This window comes from Mustela nivalis (genome assembly GCF_964662115.1).
Source record: "Mustela nivalis genome assembly, chromosome: 16".
Classification (NCBI taxonomy): Eukaryota; Metazoa; Chordata; class Mammalia; order Carnivora; family Mustelidae; genus Mustela; species Mustela nivalis.
In genome coordinates, this window is record NC_139035.1 from 64330011 (window position 1) to 64348175 (window position 18165).

General features: G+C 54.2%; 1 protein-coding gene across 9 annotated transcripts in view; it reads left to right on the plus strand.

The window, feature by feature from the left end:
* DCAF8 (DDB1 and CUL4 associated factor 8) overlaps positions 1–17911 on the plus strand; it is a 38969-nt gene extending 21058 nt beyond the window's left edge. For 5 of the 9 annotated variants that reach the window (XM_082704338.1, XM_082704343.1, XM_082704346.1 and 2 more), the window contains 8 exons: positions 8103–8175; positions 8655–8712; positions 9221–9328; positions 10880–11010; positions 14708–14827; positions 15244–15360; positions 15965–17024; positions 17069–17911. In XM_082704338.1, coding sequence (XP_082560464.1) covers positions 8103–8175; positions 8655–8712; positions 9221–9328; positions 10880–11010; positions 14708–14827; positions 15244–15360; positions 15965–16081 — 724 coding nt within the window. In that variant the 3' untranslated portion in view covers positions 16082–17024; positions 17069–17911. Of the gene's footprint in view, positions 1–8102; positions 8176–8654; positions 8713–9220; positions 9329–10879; positions 11011–14707; positions 14828–15243; positions 15361–15964; positions 17025–17047 lie in introns of all 9 variants that reach the window. The other 4 variants (XM_082704342.1, XM_082704341.1, XM_082704339.1 and 1 more) reach the window with 2 other exon arrangements.
* The last annotated feature ends 254 nt before the right edge of the window (positions 17912–18165 follow it).

An 18165-nucleotide genomic window follows, 5' to 3' on the forward strand; every position in this document is an offset into this window, starting at 1 on the left:
TCAAGTTCTTTTTTTTTTTTTAAGATTTTATTTACTTGAGACAGAGCTTGCAAGAGAAAGCATGGGGCGGGTTTGGTGGGGGAGCGGGGCACAGACGGAGAAGCAGACTTCCTGCTGAGTAAGGAGCCTGATGGTGGGCTGCATCCCAGGACCCTGGGATCATGACTCGAGCTGAAGGCAGATGCTCCAGGCATATGAGATTGCCACGTTTTAAAGAAGTTTGATGAATTGACCAAGGTCCCCATATAGCAGCTGTGACTTAAATCTGGGTTTACTAGTAATCAGTGTATTAGTAAATATTTTCCACCATTTTTCGTATATAAATTAACATGTACTAGGAATTTTGAAGTCTGGCTTCAGATACAGAAATGATGTGAGTGGGAGTACTCAGTGTGAGCTCTGGATTTTTGACTCCCACTGTCATGAACCAGTTTTCCTTCTCCTTAGTGATATCTTTGTTACTGTGAATGTTTATTGTAACACAGGCTGTTGAGGCATATCCTAAGGAAAAGCTTCAGAGCTTCAGTCCCCATGTGTATCACTTAGTTTCCTTCTGGCCCTTAGTCACAAACTGTATCCCCTCCCTACCCAGTTGGCCTATTTGACTCTGTTTCTCTGGTTATACTCTCCCGCTTTGCCCAGGGAACATCGGTTTGAGAAGGAGGAGGGAGAGGATCGCTAGAAAAATGAGTGACTTTTTTGCTTTTCTGATTGGGGTGGGGGGTGAAAAGCATTATTTTCTTTTTAAAATAAGAGCACTTTTTTTTTCCATAACTGGATTCTGAAATTAATCTCACTGATATATATCATGGGGTTAGAGGATGTTTTTAGAAATACATGAAAGATGACCTTCCCTTGTTCAAGAATCCTGCCACAAGAGAATTAGACAACGTTGTGCCTGTTTCCTGTGTCCCTTGCGTTCCAAATTCTTCTCCTTTATTCACCAGTAGTAAATACGTAGGAATAGTGTTTGTTCTGTTTTTTTTAATAAGCTATTGATCGAAAGGGTTATAGTTGTCAGGTGCTGCCTCCTCCATATAAAGCATTTACTGAAATTCCTGGTTTGGATTTCCTGCTTAGTTAGAGCTTTGGATTGCTTGAGAAGTCTGTATCTGTAGATAATCCAACCACTAGGTCCTTGATGTTTGGAGGAGACTAGAGCAGTTGGCTTTATCCAGAGCTGCATTTGATGATGCCTTAATCCAAAGCTGATAATGTTGCCAGGGTTAGACTAAGGCTGGAAATCAGTGTCAACATTTTAGCAGGCTCCCTGCTAAGCAGAGAGCCTGATGTGGGGCTCGATCCCAGGACCCTGGGATTATGACTTGAGCCGAAGGCAGAGGCTTTAACCCACTGAACCGCCCGGGCACCCCAGATTTTCTGTCTGTTATCAGCTCAATAGCCTCTGTCCCTTTGTATATTGCAGATTTTTAGCAGATGTACACTGTTCACTTGGCGTGTGTAGATTTGGAGGCACACTGATCCCGTGCAAGTAGGTGGTCCTTCGAGCACCCCAGCTCTTCTCTGACATTAGGCTCGTTCAGTTTCTCTGGCACCTTTTCAGTTCAGCCAGTTGAATGTTTTGGGATTTCCCCTTTCTTTCTTTCTTTTTTTTTTTTTTTTTAAAGAATTTATTTATTTGACAGAGATCACAGGTAGGCAGAGAGGCAGGCAGAGTGGGGGTTGGGGGGAAGCAGGCTCCCTGCTGAGCAGAGAGCCGGATGTGGGGGCTCGATCCCAGGACCCTGGGATCATGACCCAGGCAGAAGGCAGAGAGGCTTTAACCCACTGAGCCATCCAGGCGCCCCGGATTTCCCCTTTCTGATTATTTCTTTGAAGGGTCCTAAAGAGCTCATCTTCCAGTACAAATCTGAAAACATTTTTGATGAATATTTTGTATCATGACACCATTAGCTTTCATTCCTAGCCTGAAGGAATTCCTTCAAGGGAATACAGAGAAATTGCTTACTCATTCTCAAGGCCTTTGCATTATGAATACTGAATTTTGGTTTAGTATTGTGAAGAAGCATTTAAAGGAAGCCTAGAGAGATTTGCTTTTTGGCCTATAGCCAAAAAAAGGGGTGGGGGAAGAAAGGAAAAAGTAGGTAAATGGAGGTGGTGGAGGTGTGGGTGCCTACAACTGATCCTACTTAGGTAGGATTAGGTTTACGAATTGACGAATTGACATGAGTGAGGAAAAGGAGAAAATACCAGATGAATGAATCCTGGTGTGTTGACATGTAAATATATTGGTAAAGGATTTGGTATAGGCCCTGGCTGATCAACACTCAATAAATAGTCCCTTTGCTTTTCTGTCCTTAGGTCGATATCAGCAACACTGAGAGAACGCTAGATTAAGGGCAGGGGGAGGTGGTGGGTGGACTGGGGTCGGGGCGGGGCGGGGGGGGGTGGTGGAGGGAAGAGAGAGGCTTAAGGTAACAAGCTAATGGGTGCGTGAAGGCCTGTGGAGATGCCGTAAGGGTGTTGAGACTGTGCTGAAACCACGCTGGATTTGAAGGGCATGGGAAGAATGACTGTTGTGAAGATGTCACTCTTTCTCAGCTTGATCTGTTGATTCAGTGCGATTCCAGTAAAAATCCCAGCAAGTTATTTTGTGGATGGTGATAAACTGATTTTAGAATTTATATAGAGAGGCAAGAGATCTGTAGTAGCCAACACAGTGCTTGCTTCGGCAGCACATATACTAAAATTGTAATAGCCAACACAGTATGGAAGAGGAAGAACAGAGTTGGAGGACTGATACCCCCAGCTTCGAGACTTCCCATAAAGTTGTAGTCATGGAGACAGTGCAGTATTGGCAGAAGAAGAGACGAGTAGATCAGTGGAACAGCACAGAGAGCCCTACATTGACACACGTAAATGTAGTCGAAGTATCTTTGACAAAGGAGCACAGACAGTACAGTGGAGCAGCAGGCTCTGCTTGCGGTGCTAGAGCGGCTGGGCGGCTACACGTGGAAAATGGAATCTAGACAGACCCTACACCCTTCACAAAAACTGACTCGGACTGATCACAGACCTAAAAGTAAAACCCCAACCTATACAACTTATATAAGATCACATAGGAGAAAACCTGGATGACCTTTGGTATGGTGGTGGCTTTTATTTGGATTTAATAAATTGTTATTTTCCGGAATGTCCAGTCGCGGCTCTGTTCGTGCATCTTCACTGGCAGCTCGGGCACCTCCCCGCTCGGCGCTGCAGGCGGAAGCTCCCTGAGCTCTGTGCTCTGTGCTTTGAGACCAATTCAGTCAGGATTTCGCTGAGGAGTTCCTGAAAGGCTGCCCTGGCCAGAGGATGTCGCCTCCTTAGTCTCTAAGAGACAACAGCTAGAGTGACAAGCTTAGAGTTGGGAACTTCCTTATAGAGTTAGTCACATTTTGGTTTGTCACACAAGACCAGGTTACTGAGATTGTCCCAGACTTTGCCTTTGGACCACTTCTTTTTGGCTTTGCCCCCAGATTTGTTCACTGGGCCTTTGTCTTTTTTGATCGGCTTTCCGGCATCTTCCTTCTGGTCCTTCGGAGGTGTTGGGAGGCTTGGAGCGCAGCGGCCACGCCTGCAGCCTTGCTGAGACGTTGGACAAAAAGTGGTGATGCCTTTTTAGATATGATTCCAGCAACATGATTTGTGAAATAGTTGATAAGGTACACTTCGTTAAAATGAAAAACTTCTCTGTGCAAAAGAATCTGATGACAAATCACAGGTTGGGATTAAGTACTTGCAAAAGGCATATCTGATATAAGACTGTTACGTAAAATACACGAAGAGCTCTTAAAACGCGACAAGAAAACAGTCCAATTAAAAAATGGGTCCAAGACCTTAACACAGACACCTTGCTGAAGAAGGTAGATAGATCGCAAATAAATATGTAAAAGGATGTCCTGGGTCATCAGGAAAATGCATACTGAGCGACGAGATACTGCTCCCGAACACTGACAACAGCAGATGCTGGCTGGGACGCGGAGCCACAGGAACTCTCATTTATTGCTGGTGGGAGTGCGAGACGGTACAGCCACACCGGAAGCCAGTTGGTGGTTTCACACAAAACTAAACATGATATTCCTGCACCATCCAGCAGCCGTGCTCCTTGGTGTTTGCCCAGTGGAGCTGAGAAGTACGTGCGCTTGGACACCTGTACACGGATGTGTGGAGCAGCTTTCTTCGCTGTTGGCAAAACTTGGAAACAACTGTGGTGTCCCTGAGTTGGTGAATGGATAAACTGGTACATCCAGATGCTGGACCAGGATTCAGTGCTCGAAAAGAAGTGAGCCTTCAAGACATGAAGACACAGAGGACCATAAAGTGCGTGTTACTAACTTTAAAACATGCCAATCTGATATGGCTGTATACTATATGATTCCAAGCATATGACATTCAGGAAAAGGCAAAAAACTATGGACGCGATAAAAATGCTAGTGCTTTTTAGGGGTGGGGCAGGGAAGAGAGGAACAGGCAGAGCACAGAGGGTTTTCAGGGCCCTGAAAATGCTCCGTATGGTATCATAACAATGGATCTGTGTCAGACATTTGTCTAAACCTGTAGAAAATGCATCAGGAGCAAATGCCCAGGTGGTCACAGGTGTGTCAGTGTAGGTTCATACTTGGTAAAAGCCAACAAAAACCATTCTGGTGAGGGGTGTTGATAGTGTTGAGGTGATGTGTGTGCGGGCAGAGAGTGAGGGAAACCCCTGCCACCCCCGGATAGTTTCGTAAACCTAAACCTGCTGAAAAGAAAAAGCCACCATTGGGTGGCTCAATGGGTTAGAGTCTCTACCTTTGGCTCAGATCATGATCTCAGGGTCCTGGGATCGAGCCCCGCATCAGGCTCTCTGCTCCTCGGGGAGCCTGCTTCCTTCTCTCTCTCTCTGCCTGCCTCTCTGCCTACTTGTGATCTCTCTCTGTCAAATAAATAAACAAAATCTTAAAAAAAAAAAAAAGTCTCTGATATATTTTTTAAGTATCAAGAGCCTGTCCTATGCTTAGAAAATAGGGGAATAATTCGTATTCATCTTTGTATCCGCACTGTCTAGCACAGGAGCTGGCAAATTCTACTGCCTGTTTTGTTTTATTTTCTTTTTAAGTTTTGAGAGAGAGAGAGAGCAAGCAGGAACTGGGGAGGGATAAGGGGAGAGGGACAGGCTGACTCCTGGCCGAGTGGGGAGCCTGATGCGGGGCTCCATCCCAGGACCCTGAGATCATGACCTGAGCCGAAGGCAGATGCTTAACGGAGCCACACAGATGCCCCTATACTGCCTGCTTTTTTATAAATAAAGTTTTATTGGAACACAGCCATGGCCATTTATTTACATATTATCCAAGGCTGCTTTCATGCCACAGTGGCAGAGTTTGGTAGTTGTGACAGGGACCAGATGGCCTGCCGGCTTAAAACATTCCCTGTCTTACCATTTCAGATCAAGTTTGCCAACCCCCAGCCTAGCGTCCTATCTAGAGTATAGCAGGTTCTTAAATCGTTAGGGAAGGGAGGGGAAGGACGGTAGGGTTTGCTCAGAGAGAGGAAGAGCGCGCGGCGCCTGGGTGGCTCAGTGGGTTAAGCCTCTGCCTTCGGCTCGGGTCGTGATCCCAGGGTCCTCGGATCGAGCCCCGAGTCGGGCTCTCTGCTCAGCAGGGAGCCTGCTTCCTCCTCTCTCTCTGCCTACTTGTGATCTCTGTCAAAGAAATAAATAAAATCTTTAAAAAAAAAAAAAAAAAAAAAAGAGGAAGAGCAGAGAGCCTTACATACCGAGGAACACCGAATGGCCATACACCAAAGTATTGAATACTTAAATATGTTTTACTAATTTGCTGACTTAGAGAGTTTATGGTGGCTTAGTGATATTTAAGAGCTGTTGATTAGGCTTTGTTTACATCAGATGATCAGCTGCTGTGTTTGCTGAGGAGGAGTACTTGGCAGTAGCAGTCTCCTGTTTGTCTTTTTTTGGGGTTCACTTTGCAGACATTTCTGGACAATTCTCTCTTTTTTTTTTTTTTTTAAGATTTTTATTTATTTATTTGACAGAGAGAGATCACGAGTAGGCAGAGAGGCAGGCAGAGAGAGAGAGAGGAGGAAGCAGGCTCCTGCTGAGCAGAGAGCCTAATGCGGGACTCGATCCCAGGACCCTGAGATCATGACCTGAGCCGAAGGCAGCGGCTTAACCCACTGAGCCACCCAGGCGCCCTCTGGACAATTCTCTTAATGCAGGACGTTAAGCAGGAAGTTGTGGGGAACACAGACATGTATTGATTCATTCCTCCGTTCCTCCCGCACTTACTGAGCACCCTAGTGCTAGCCCACAGTTAAATAGACCTCGCCTTTGAGGAACATTCTGGAGAAACAGGTATATTAAGGATAGAAACTGTGAAGTACATGCCCAGGATTACTCCACTGCTAAGCAGCAGAGTCAGTGTTTGACCTCAGACTCCTTAAACATGGGAGAAACCGCTTCTCCGCGCTGTTCTTTTTCACAGAGGAGATCCTCAAACCAACGGGACAGGAGGATGGCGGGTAGAGGGGCCGCTGTGGTAGAGGTAGGACAAAGGCTGTGACACGTGACTCATTGTGTTCGAGGGAGCCTCGCTCTTTTCTGCTTGTTCTGGTATAATGTACAGGTTCTTGGAGAAGAGGTGGAGAGTCCTAAGAGATGGAATTTGGACTTTATTTCGGAGAAAAATACAGAATCACTGGAGAGATTTCAAGCGGGGAATTTGCATAAAATGTTGCATTTTAGAAAAATGCTGGCAACAGCATGAGCAAGGAAGTCACTTAGAAGGATACTGCAAGTAACCTAGGCCAAACCTCCGTCTAAATCATGGTTTCCCTGTAGAGTCAGAGGAGAACTTCAGACCAAAGCTCCGGGGAGTGTCAGCGCTGAAGAAAGACCGACCAGCTCGCGCACGCCGGGAGGGGTGGTTGGCCACCGCCCGAATGGTGTCCAGAGGAGAGGGAGAGGCCCAGAGAGTGGCCTGTGGGTGGAGGCTGTCGGGCCACGGGTGACGCGGGCCTGGGAGTTCTCACCAGCGGGTCGAGGGCCCAAGCTAGCTGGGAATGGATGGAGAAGGCGGCCGGAAACGACGGACAGCACTGCGCGGGTGGCTTGTTTCAATACTTGGCCTCTGAGAGGGAAGGACAGACAAGCAAGAGTGGAAAGTCAGAAGAGGGAGGGAGGGTGTTTGGGAAATGGGCAGACAGGCACGAGGGACAGGTCGGGGACTGGACTGGACGTCGGGCCTCAGAGCCGGGAAAGCACAGCTGTGGAGAGGCGCGCCGAGATGGGGGACGTGCACCGGCGGCGGCTCCTTCCTCCCGAAGGCCCCGCACCTGACGGGGGACCTGGCTGATGACATCTGTCCTAGGTGTCGGAATGGAGGGTCAGAGTGTGGCTCGCAGAGATGAGGAGGGGTGACAGGGGTTGGGTGGGAGTGAAGGCAGGAGGAAAGCGGTCTTGAGATCCTGGCGGGGGCGGGGGGGTGTAGTCGTCACGGTGAGGAGCGAGAGGGCGAACGGGCCAGCTTAGAGGCCAAGACAGGCTGGAAGACCCACGGACTTCTAGAAGCCTGGCCTCTGTAGCAGTAAAGGCTGTTGGGGAACTTTCAGTGGAAATAAACAGCGATGAGAAGCTGAGAGGAGCGAGAAGCCGCTCGGGTTCACGTGCTGGAGGGCTCCCGCTTGAACCGGGGAGGGTCCGGGTGAGAGTCGGGATTCGGAAGGGCCGGGAGAGGAGGGCCTTCCGGGAAGAGTGGGAGCCGGAAGCCCGGTGCCGTGGCGTCCTTCATCTGACCTGACGGCCGGCTCCCGGCTCTTCTGCCCTGCTTTGCAGTGATCCAAGGGATCAGTTTGTAAGTTTGGGGGTTTTTAAAAAATTTTTTAATTTTTTTTTTTTTTTTTTTTGGACAGAGAGAGTGAGGGAGCGCACAAGCAGGGGGAAAAGGAGAGGGACAAGCAGGCTCCCCACTGAGCGCAGCGAGCCCCATGTCGGACTCCCTGGGATCAAGACCTGAGCTGGAGGCAGATGCTTAATGACTGAGCCACCCAGGCGCCCTCGGCGTTTGTTAAATTTTAACATTTTATTGTTTCTTCCGTTACAGGATTTACGACCAGCGGAAAATCGATGAGAACGAGAACAATGGAGTGCTCAAGAAATTCTGTCCTCACCACCTGGTAAGATTCACGAGGGGCCAGTGGTTCCCAGCTTTCCTAACTCAAGCCCAGGGCTGTCCCCAGAATCGTTGGCATGGAGTTGCTTGGACTTTCGAGTCCGTTCCCTGGATTTGAGTCCCGGCTCCGCCACTTACCAGCTTTGCGATCTTGGGCAGTCACTTTACCTCTCTTAGCCTAGGTTTTCTTGGTCACAGAGTGTAGAGGTAAAGGTCATCGCTTTGCCCCGAGATGGTAAGGCCAGAGGACAGAGTGTGTCTGTCCCATGGCTCACACACAGAAAACCACCAGCAGGAAGCCCTCTCCCCTGAGCTGGCCACGTTTCACTCGTTGTACTCCTGTCTCTGCCTCTGCCCCTCTCTCTCTCACTCTCACTCTCTGGGAGAAGATAGAGGGGAGTTTGAAGGAAAACCTGTCTCCTGAAGGTTGTGTAACGAGGGGCGGGGGGTGGGGCATCAGTCAGTATCTGCTCCTTATTGCAGGTGAACAGTGAGTCCAAAGCAAACATCACCTGTCTTGTGTACAGCCACGACGGCACAGGTACGTGAGCAGGGCCCAGCTCCTCGGCTGGCACGCCCCTCTGTCTGGGGAGCTACGGAGCCCGCGGGGCGTGTGCCCTCCAGCGCTCACCGCTGTGCTCTGGCTCCCCCGGAGCCACGGGGGCCTGGCTGCCGAGGCCCGGCGCGCAGTGGGAGGCTGTCGCAGGCGAGCCTCGAGGGGCCGGCGCCGCCCGCAGAATGCCGCAGATGAGGCTCGCAGTGCCCGTCCCGAAGCCCAGGCTCCTTCCTGAGCAGGTGCTTATGCCTGTGGCTCATTCCTGCCTTCACGGGTGTGATGTTCCTGAGCATCCTGCCGCCCTTGGGCCGGCAGCGGTTCTCGGTCCGCCCTGGACGCCTGACCTGCCTGCTGCTCCAGCGGAGCGAGATGGGCGCTCTGGCTGGGTGTTAGGAGGGGGCGCTCCCGGCGAGAAGCTGCACCCCAGCCCCCACTCCTGGTCCCAGCTCTGTTTCAGCCTTTGCCTTCACTGCTGTGTGCTTACTCTTGGCAGAGCTCCTGGCCAGCTACAACGACGAAGACATTTACCTCTTCAACTCCGCTCACAGCGATGGGGCCCAGTACGTGAAGAGATACAAGGGCCATCGGAATAACGCCACGGGTAAGCTCGTCCCCCTAGCCGTCGGGGTTGGCCGAGGGACTGCAGCGTGTCGTTCCGGCTGCACGGACAGGACGGGGCTGCCTGTCAGGGCCGTGAGAGGGTGTCCCTCATCGGGCTGGAGCTTCCGTGGGCGTGCTGTGCTCAAGCACAGTGGCCCGGAAGCCTCTCTCACTGCAGGGGTGGGGCCTCGATCAGGCATAAGAAGACATGAGTGAACGTGGTTTTCTCATGATCTCAGGTAATGGGGTGCCTGGGTGACTCAGTGGGTTAAGCCTCTGCCTTCAGCTCCGGTCAAGATCCCAGGGTCCTGGGATCAAGCCCCGCATTGGGCTCTTTGCTCAGCAGCGAGCCTGCTTCCTCCTCTCTCTTTACCTGCCTCTCTGCCTACTTGTGATCTCTGTCAAAAAAATAAATAAATAAAATATTTAAAAATAAATAAATAAATAAATATCTCAGGTAACTTCAGGCTTAACAGGCTGTTAGGGAGTCTGGGAGAGCCATCCTCAGTCTCGGGCACTGTATTGCCTGAAACCGGGGGTCGGGAGGAGTGAGGAGCCTTTGGCTCTAGGGTGGGAGGGGGCAACACATCTTCAGAACGAGGCAGGGACGGAGGCCTGGTGCCAGGGCCTCGTCCCCAGGCTGCGGTGAAGAGGGGCCGTGTGTGTTGTGTTTGTGGTCCCTGAGCTCAGCGGCGCCCCAGAGTCACCTGCCAGTCTTTTAAGGCCTGGCTTCTGTCCCCAGACATTCTGGTTTAATTGGGATTGGCTGCAGCTTGATAGGGGTTTTTTAAAAGCTCCCTGTGTGCCACCAGCATACGGAAGAGCTGGGGTGGCCGCTGCTCCTTGTCCTCACCACCCCTAACAGGTACCCGTCGTAAGTTTGACTTGGGGAGAGCAGTGACTTGTCCTTTTTCTTCTGAGCTGGTGAGGTGGGCCGGGAACCAGTGCTTGGAAGCTAGTCCTCGGGCGGAGAGAAGCTGAGTGCGGTCCCATGACCGCCGTGGCGCCGCACAGGGGTGCTGGGATGTGCGGCTTCTCTTAGTCATTTCAGGGGCCGGAGCCGTGTCCTTGAGAGTCTCGGTAGCAGGCACAGTTCCCGTGCCTCTGACCGCGGCGGCGGCCTAGCCCGCCCTCATTCTCAGGCCTGCTGGCAGCCTGGGAAGCCCTCACTGACCCGGGGTGATCCTCGGGCATAGACAGGTTTGCCTGGGCGTCGGCAGAGCTGGGGTGACTCAGCCTGGGACAAGTAAGGCATTAGTGAGGCTGGAGGTGCTCTGCAGGGCGGAGACCACGGGGGCCGAGGCTGCTGCTGGGGGACTGCAGGCCCTCATCCCCGTGGAGCCCTGCGGGGATCGGAAATCGTTTCTGGGACTGGTGTGATTTTTGGCCTCTGATATACACACAGCCCCTTGATTTGTTCTATGAAAGTGAGAGGACTTCTTTGGCTCTTAGCTGGCTTAGAGTCTGTGAATAACTCAGGTCCCCATGAGGTAAATATACACAGGCCCGATGCCAGCTCTCCAGTGGTTTTTCCCCTCCTTTATCATTTCAGTAAAAGGCGTCAATTTCTACGGCCCCAAGAGTGAGTTTGTGGTCAGCGGCAGTGACTGCGGGCACATCTTCCTCTGGGAGAAGTCGTCCTGCCAGATCGTCCAGTTCATGGAGGGGGACAAGGGAGGCGTGGTGAGTACCGCGCGGGGCTGCCGGGCTCCCCGCTCGCCTGCCTGCAAGGTAGGTCCCAGCAGGCCCGCGGCGCCGCGGCTCAGGGCCAGCCGGCGCGGTGACGGCAGGGGTCGTCCGGCGCTGCCGAGGATTTGGTGGGATCTTGTCTCCCTTTTTCTGTCTTCTGCCCCTCTAAAGCATGGTTTATTGAGGAGAGAAAGGGAGAGAACCTCTGGCTTGAGTGAGGGATCTCGAGGCAGACGCCTTTTCTAAAATCTTATTTATTTATTTATTTATTTGACAGACAGAGATCACAAGTAGATGGAGAGGCAGGCAGAGAGAGAGAGGGGAGGAAGCAGGCTCCCTGCTGAGCAGAGAGCCTGATGCGGGGCTCGATCCCAGGACCCCGAGATCATGACCTGAGCCGAAGGCAGCGGCTTAACCCACTGAGCCACCCAGGCGCCCCCAGACGCCTTTTCTAAACGAAAAGCGCTGGAGTTCGAGGCGCTCCACCCTGCGCCGAGCCAGAGGCGCTCGCGAGGCTCATGCCTCTTCCCCGACGGGGTGCGAAGTAGTGATCTTGACTAGCTCCTGGCTCGGCGGATATAAGCTAGAAGGGCCCAATGGGGACAGAGCAAACACAGCAAAAAAAATTTTTTTTTCATTTTTTAGAATTTTTAAAATTTATTTTTAAATAATGACTGAGCGGCCTGCTTTGCCTGTCCTTTGACCTGCAGGCCGCCTTCCCAGAGGCTGGGCAGAAAAGCAGCACGGGGACCCTGAGTGGGGGAGTGAAGCGTGGTCTGCTTCTGTGTGCATCTAGCTAACCATATATTTCTTTCCATTTTGAGTCCCAGAGTTAGGAAGGGGGTCGAGTGGCTTCCTAGCGTAAGGTTCTCGGATGGCCGAGGAGAGGCGGTGCGGCAGACATGGTGCCGATCGCCGTGGGCAGACTGGTGCAGGGCCTCTGGGGAGCGGCCGAGCTGGCTCGGCTTCTCTCCCACTTGGTTCCTTCTGCGCTCCGCGGGGCTGCAGAGCGCCCGGCCGTCTCCGTGGGCTCATCCTGAGAGCGCAGCGGAATGCAGAATGGTTTGTTGCTGTCGCGCTCCTTTTCCTTGTGTGTTTCTTGCCCTGCTGTGAAATCATTTCAGGTTGTTTTCTGGTTTTGTCTAAATTCTGGGGACCTGGGGCCAGGACAGATCCAAGGCTTCCACGGCCTGCACGTACGTGGAGAGGGGTCCCGAGCGGGAAGGTGTGTCTCACGGTTGCCTGCTTCATGTCCTGCTCTCCCCTAGGTGCTCTTCTGTCATCGGCAGTGGCCACACTAAAACACCGGAGTCCTCATGAGAGTTCTGTAGTAGGCATGTAGTCAGAAGGAAGTCACAAGGGGCCATTGGATCCTTTCTAGATCCTAAACTGTCTTGCATTCCGTTCCAGAAAGAAGGGGGGCTGCGTGCCCTCCCGCAGGCCAGGCCTTGTCCGTTCCCCTAGCCCACTCTGCAGGCCGGCTTGCTTTCACCTCGGCCAGGCTCGGGGTTGGCGAGGCGTCCAGGCGCTCAGGTGGGGAGGGCACCTGCACGGGATGGGTGGGCCCCAGGCCTGGATTGAGTGGTCCCGAGAGTGAGAGTTAGAGGGATTGTGCCCCAAAACAAGGTTCCCAGCTGGGGAGCTTGATGACCTGTGTGCCCTCGCTGGGCCCCTCTGTTCTTTGGGCCTGACTTGCCTGCAGTGGGTCACCGGGCACTGGCCTCCGAAGCAGGCAGAGAGCAGCTCATCATGACGTAGAATTTTAGAACCAGGAGGGGTCTTAGACATTCTTGTCTGCCTTGCCCAGGTTTCTTAAGTCTGGTTTTGGCTCAAACTCGAGTCCTTTCTTTGTTCCCATTCAGGGACGGATGGGGGGATGATGGTGGAAGACAGTCCCTAGTCTCCCAAAGCACTTGGCTGCCCCTTCCCATCCCTGCGTCGCCCAGTCCGGTCCTCTTAAGGCTGGAGCTCTTCGCTCTGCTCAGGCGTGTTACTGACAGGGTAAGTCCTGGCGCTCAGACGGGCCTGGTCCAGAAGCTCTCTGCCAGCGCCCCCGGCAGGCTCCAGCCAAGGTACCGTGTGCTCCTTGTTTGCCTCTCGCCCTTGGCTCTGCCCTCGGGTTTGCCCTCAGCCTTAAGTCCCAAGGAATTTCTCCTCTGTGCGTTCTGAGTTGACTGACCCGCTCAAGCAGAGGTTAGGTCAGAATAGAGCGGAGCAGAGGCTTATCAGGAGGCGGATGGAGGAGCTCAGGTTGGCGCGTGTGAGCGGTCACAGAGCTTTTGATCATATTCTCAGGCAGTGGCGCCCTGTCTAGTGCCTCCTCGTGCTGCACAGGCCAGAAGCTCTTCCCCACTGCCCAAGAGAGCCCCCACACAAACTGGGGATCCCCATGGGGAATGAGAGAAGGAGAAGAGAAGTAGGATTTCTGCTTCATTCTTAGGCTCAGGCTTTAGCTTCATTTTTTTTCTGGAGCATTTTTATTTACTTGTCAAATGGAAGAACGAAGAAGTTTGGAAGTCTGGGTCAGTTTTATTTCCGGTGCTGGCTCCCGTTTTCCTCAGCTGCTCCCCCTGCGCGTGCAGGCCAGGAGGAGGCTGGTCCAGAGAGAAGTGAAGATAAAGGAGGCTTTTTGCCAGGGGTTGTTTTCCTGGCCTACAGGGCAGCTGCAGGGCGGGATGCGATGGGGTGGGGTGGGGGCGGTGAGGAGCGGCTGGGACCACACCCTCTTCCTTCTGGGCCCTTTCCTATCTATCCCTCAGCTGACTCAAAGCCCGAAAATGCTTTGGCAGCTCGACCTGGGACCAGCTCGACCAGTGGCCTTGGGAGCTGCCTGCCTTGCCCTGTCCCACCCCGCCCCACCCTGCCCTGCCGCTCGGAAGGTGATGGGTCAGACAGCAGGGGGCATGGGTGCCTCCAGACCAAAGGAGGCTGCCTGAGCCAGAAGCCGGCCCATCTGTGGGAGGACATCTCCCCTGCTTCGTGACGGTACCCAGAGGTGGCTGATGAGCACACCAGGGCTGTGGGAAGCTCTCTTCCTGCATTGGGCCATGCTTGAGTTGAGCCTGTCGGGCTTTCGGGGTGGACAGCAGGGTGCTGAGCCCCGGGGCGCGCAGGGTTCTCAAGCCTACCCGAGCCTCCCCTACCTCCTTGCTCGCGCGGGCTGCCTCTTCGCAGCCTGTGTGCCTCCCTCCAGTTCGCCGCAGCGCCAAGTGAATGTAATCGTCCCTGGACTGTCTTCTGGGCGTTCAGCGGCAGCTGTTGTTTTCTTCATTTTTAAAAAATTTCCCATTTTGTGAAAGCCTCTGAGAGGCCCCCCACCCTCACCCCCTGCCCCCATCTTTGGGCAAGTCGGAGCTGTGGAATCCGGAGTGGATGAGGTCATCTGGACCTCACTGCCTTTTCGTGAAGGCAGCAGTGAGCTTGACCAGTCACCCGCCCACCCCTGGGGCTGTGTCTAGGGTGTGGCCACCCCTGCCTCTGCTTAGGGAACGAGAGAGAGGCCTGGTCTTATACCCCGTCTGTGTCCAGTGTCTCCTCCATCCCCGGGGCCCTGGGCCCACGCTCACGACGGTCGGGCCTGCCTTCCCGGCTCTGCCCCAGCTCTGGTTGAGGATATGTTTGGCTCAAGGTGAGTGGTGGTTTTAAGCCCGTTCCCAACCTGCCTGAGCCTGTGCTTTCCTTTCCCGACCAGGTGAACTGTCTCGAGCCCCACCCTCACCTGCCGGTGCTGGCAACCAGTGGCCTTGACCACGATGTCAAGATCTGGGCACCCACAGCTGAGACTTCCACGGAGCTGACAGGGCTGAAGGACGTGAGTAGCTGACCGTGGGCGTGTGCGTTCCGCGCGTTCCTCACTGCGTCCTGAGGGGTGTGGGGAGGGGTAGCCGCCGCCTGCCCGCCCTTCAGAGGCCCCAGCCGCACACCGCCCCTGCCTGGCCTCAGTGGGCGCTCGGAGAGTGGCCCCAGCGTGGGGTTCCGGGGCAGCTGCGGAGTGCGTGTCGTGCCGGTGGGCCGGGGGCCGGGCGTCCGGAGGAAGAATCGTTCTAGTTCAGGGCTTCCCAGCCTCCCGAGTGGGTGAGCCCGGTCCCTCCTTTCCCGATGTGGTCTCGCTCCCCTGCAGCAGCACAGTTTGTCGGGGAGGTTTTCACGGGGATGGAGGGCCAGCCGGGGTGGCCCAGGTCCCCCCCGTCCATGGCCGCCCCGCCCCCGCCCCCTGTTGGGTTCCAGGTGATAAAGAAGAACAAGCGGGAGCGTGATGAAGACAGCTTGCACCACACCGACCTGTTTGACAGCCACATGCTCTGGTTCCTCATGCACCACCTGAGACAGAGACGCCACCACCGGGTAAGCGGCCACGGGAGGCGAGCTCCAAGGGCAGTGACTCTCTCCAGGGTAAAACAGTTCAGGGCACACTTACTCGCTACTTTAAAAAGAGATCGGTGGTTGGGTTGGGTGTCCGGTCCGTGGTCGTCCAGCCCCACCAGAGCCCTGCTGTGGCCTTGGTAGAACCGCCAGGCAGAACGGGTGGTGTCTGCTTTCTGTTCACCGTCGCCACACACAGAGTGCTGTCCTCGTGAGGCGGGAGCGTGCCAGAGGAGTTGAGAAGAAATAAGTGTCAGGGTGACCGTCTGTTCATCCTTATGCCCGAGAGGCCTGCGGCAGGGGTTAGCAGACTCTGGCAGTTGGCATGCTGCCTGTTTTTTGCAATAAAGTTTTATTGGAACACAACCATCCCATTCATTCCTGTTGTCTGCTGCCGCTTCCCTGCTGCAACAGCCGCGCTGCGGAGCCGCAGCAGGGTTGTGGCCCGTGACTCTCATAGTTCTTATCTGCCCTTGAAGAAACATTCTGCTGACCCCTGGCCTGGAGCGTCTGGAAGAGAGTTAAGACCGAACAGGCTTGTCCTCCTTCCGGGGCAGTTACTAACAGAGCCTTTCCGTTTCTACAGCGCTGGCGAGAGCCCGGGGTTGGGGCCCCAGACGCCGACTCCGAGGAGTCTCCCAGCTCCTCGGACACATCGGACGAGGACGAGGGCCCCGACCGTGTGCAGTGCATGCCGTCCTGAGGCCTCGTCGCCAGGAGGGGCGGGCTGGGGATGCTGGCCCGATCCTGCCTGCACAGCCCTTTCCTGTGCCAGGCCCTTCCATTCAGCAGACACGCACTTTGGACTTTTTGCTTTAGATAAAAAAGAAAGACATCCCAGGAGAAAGACCAGAGTGGGAGCGAACCCGCGGAGTAGCTTAGAGCGGGAGCCACACCCCGGGATGGGCTCCGTGGAGAGGTGCACAGGGCTCAGCAGAAATGGCCTCTCCCCAAAGCCTTGTTTTTTGGGAGGGGGGAGCCTATTTTGTTAACTGGTTTGGGGTAGGGAATGGGGTTTCCTTTTCTTTAATCTCCCTTGTTTCTTGGGTGGGGGGTGGGGCTAGCTGGCTGTTCAGTACCCATGGGCCGGAGTGGGGGTGGTAGGAGTGCCACTCTCTCTCTGGTTTAGGTTTTTGGCCTTTTTCTTCTTTATTTTTTAAAAGTCTGTGACAGTTGCATTTTTTTCCCCCCGACCAACCCCAACCCAGGATCTTATTTTTTCTGGGGAGTCCTTAGAGCCCCTCACCGCCCCCCCCTCTTCACTTTCCTTCCCACCCGTTCCCCTCTGTACTTCCCACAGTGTTTCACACTTGATGATGTGTCGTTCACGCTCTTAATCCCGTCACCCCTAACTAGGTCTGGTGCGGGGGGCCGGGGGAGCGGGAGGAGGGGCGGGGTGGAGGAAGGATAGAAGGACGCGTTACCTCTTCTGTTACTTTTAAAACAAAGTTGTTTGGTGGCAGCAATCTCTTTGCCCTGTCACTGTTAGAGGCCTAATTTTATATCTATAAATATATTAAAAAGCAAGTCAAACTTGGATGTATCACGTTAAAATTATTGTCAGTTTAAATACCTACATATTCTGACCGCAATAAAGGGACTGAAAAGAGCGCGGGAGTAACGATGTTGCGGTCGCACCGGGGTCAGCCCGCCCTGTGTGTGCGGCCAGCGGAGATCGGGCCGGGGTCAGCCCGCCCTGTGTGTGCGGCCAGCGGAGATCGGGCGAACCCCTGCGGTTCTTGGAGGCTCCAGAATGGAAGGAGTCTCAGTGTGGCCCTCCCTTGCCTCCTGCCACGGTTTTGGGGTTGGGAAAACAGTGAATTCCTTTCAGTTCTTTGCCTCAGCTCGCCTACCTCTCCTCCTGTCCTGTGGGGTCCCCAGGATGGCTCTCCCGACCAGAGGCTGGCTCGTCTTTAAAACTTGACTGAACTCGGGCTTCGGAAAGGGTGCTGCCGCTGCGGACTGTCCTACCGTATGTGACAGAGGACATGTTCACGCTAGTGTCAGCGGCTTCGCTCTTCAAGTCGCCCACCTCCCCCTAGCAGCTCCCTTCCTAGGGGAAGAACGTAGTCGCCAGAGCCCTCCTGGGCTGGCCTTGACAGCCTGTCCACCTCTTGAGACCTTGCGGTCGAGGGACACGGTGAGGGTGCAGGCGGCTGGGGCTTGGACACGTGTCTCGTCGCCGGTCGCGGCTGTGAAAGTCGCAGTTGCGCTCCGGCCTGTCGCTTGTGCTGCTGTCTCCTTGCCCCCATCCCGGAGCTCTGCACCCCGGGGCGGTGCGCTTCTCTAGAACCGGCCGGGAAGGAAGGGAACAGCGAAAGGATGGACTTCCCAGACACTCCTTCCTCCTGGCCCTTTTCTTAGCAACTGTCAGACCAGCTGTGAGTGCTGCACTTCCGCCCTGAGGTAGGCGGCGTGTGGCCACAGTGGTCTGCGTTCCCACGGCTGCTGGGGTGCTGGAGTGGCCTGAAAACCATGCACTCTGGAATTTGTTGTGTATTTTCTCTCAGTAAAGCTTTTTTTTTCTTTCTGACCACTGTTGTGTGTGTGATGCGTGGCCCATTCGTTCACGGTGGGCGGGTTCTGCTCCGGCCAGTGCAGGTGCCTGGCCCTGCCCATACTGCAGCTGGAGGCGGCTTGGTCTCTGACAGCCACGTTTCCGGGCTTGGGCGGACCAGGCCCCAGAGCTCGGGGCTACTTAGGGGCGGGGAGCGGGACGGTGGCACTCGGTGTTTTCCCGTTTTCCCGGCCGCCGTTCGAGGCCGCAGGGAGGGACGTGGGGTATTA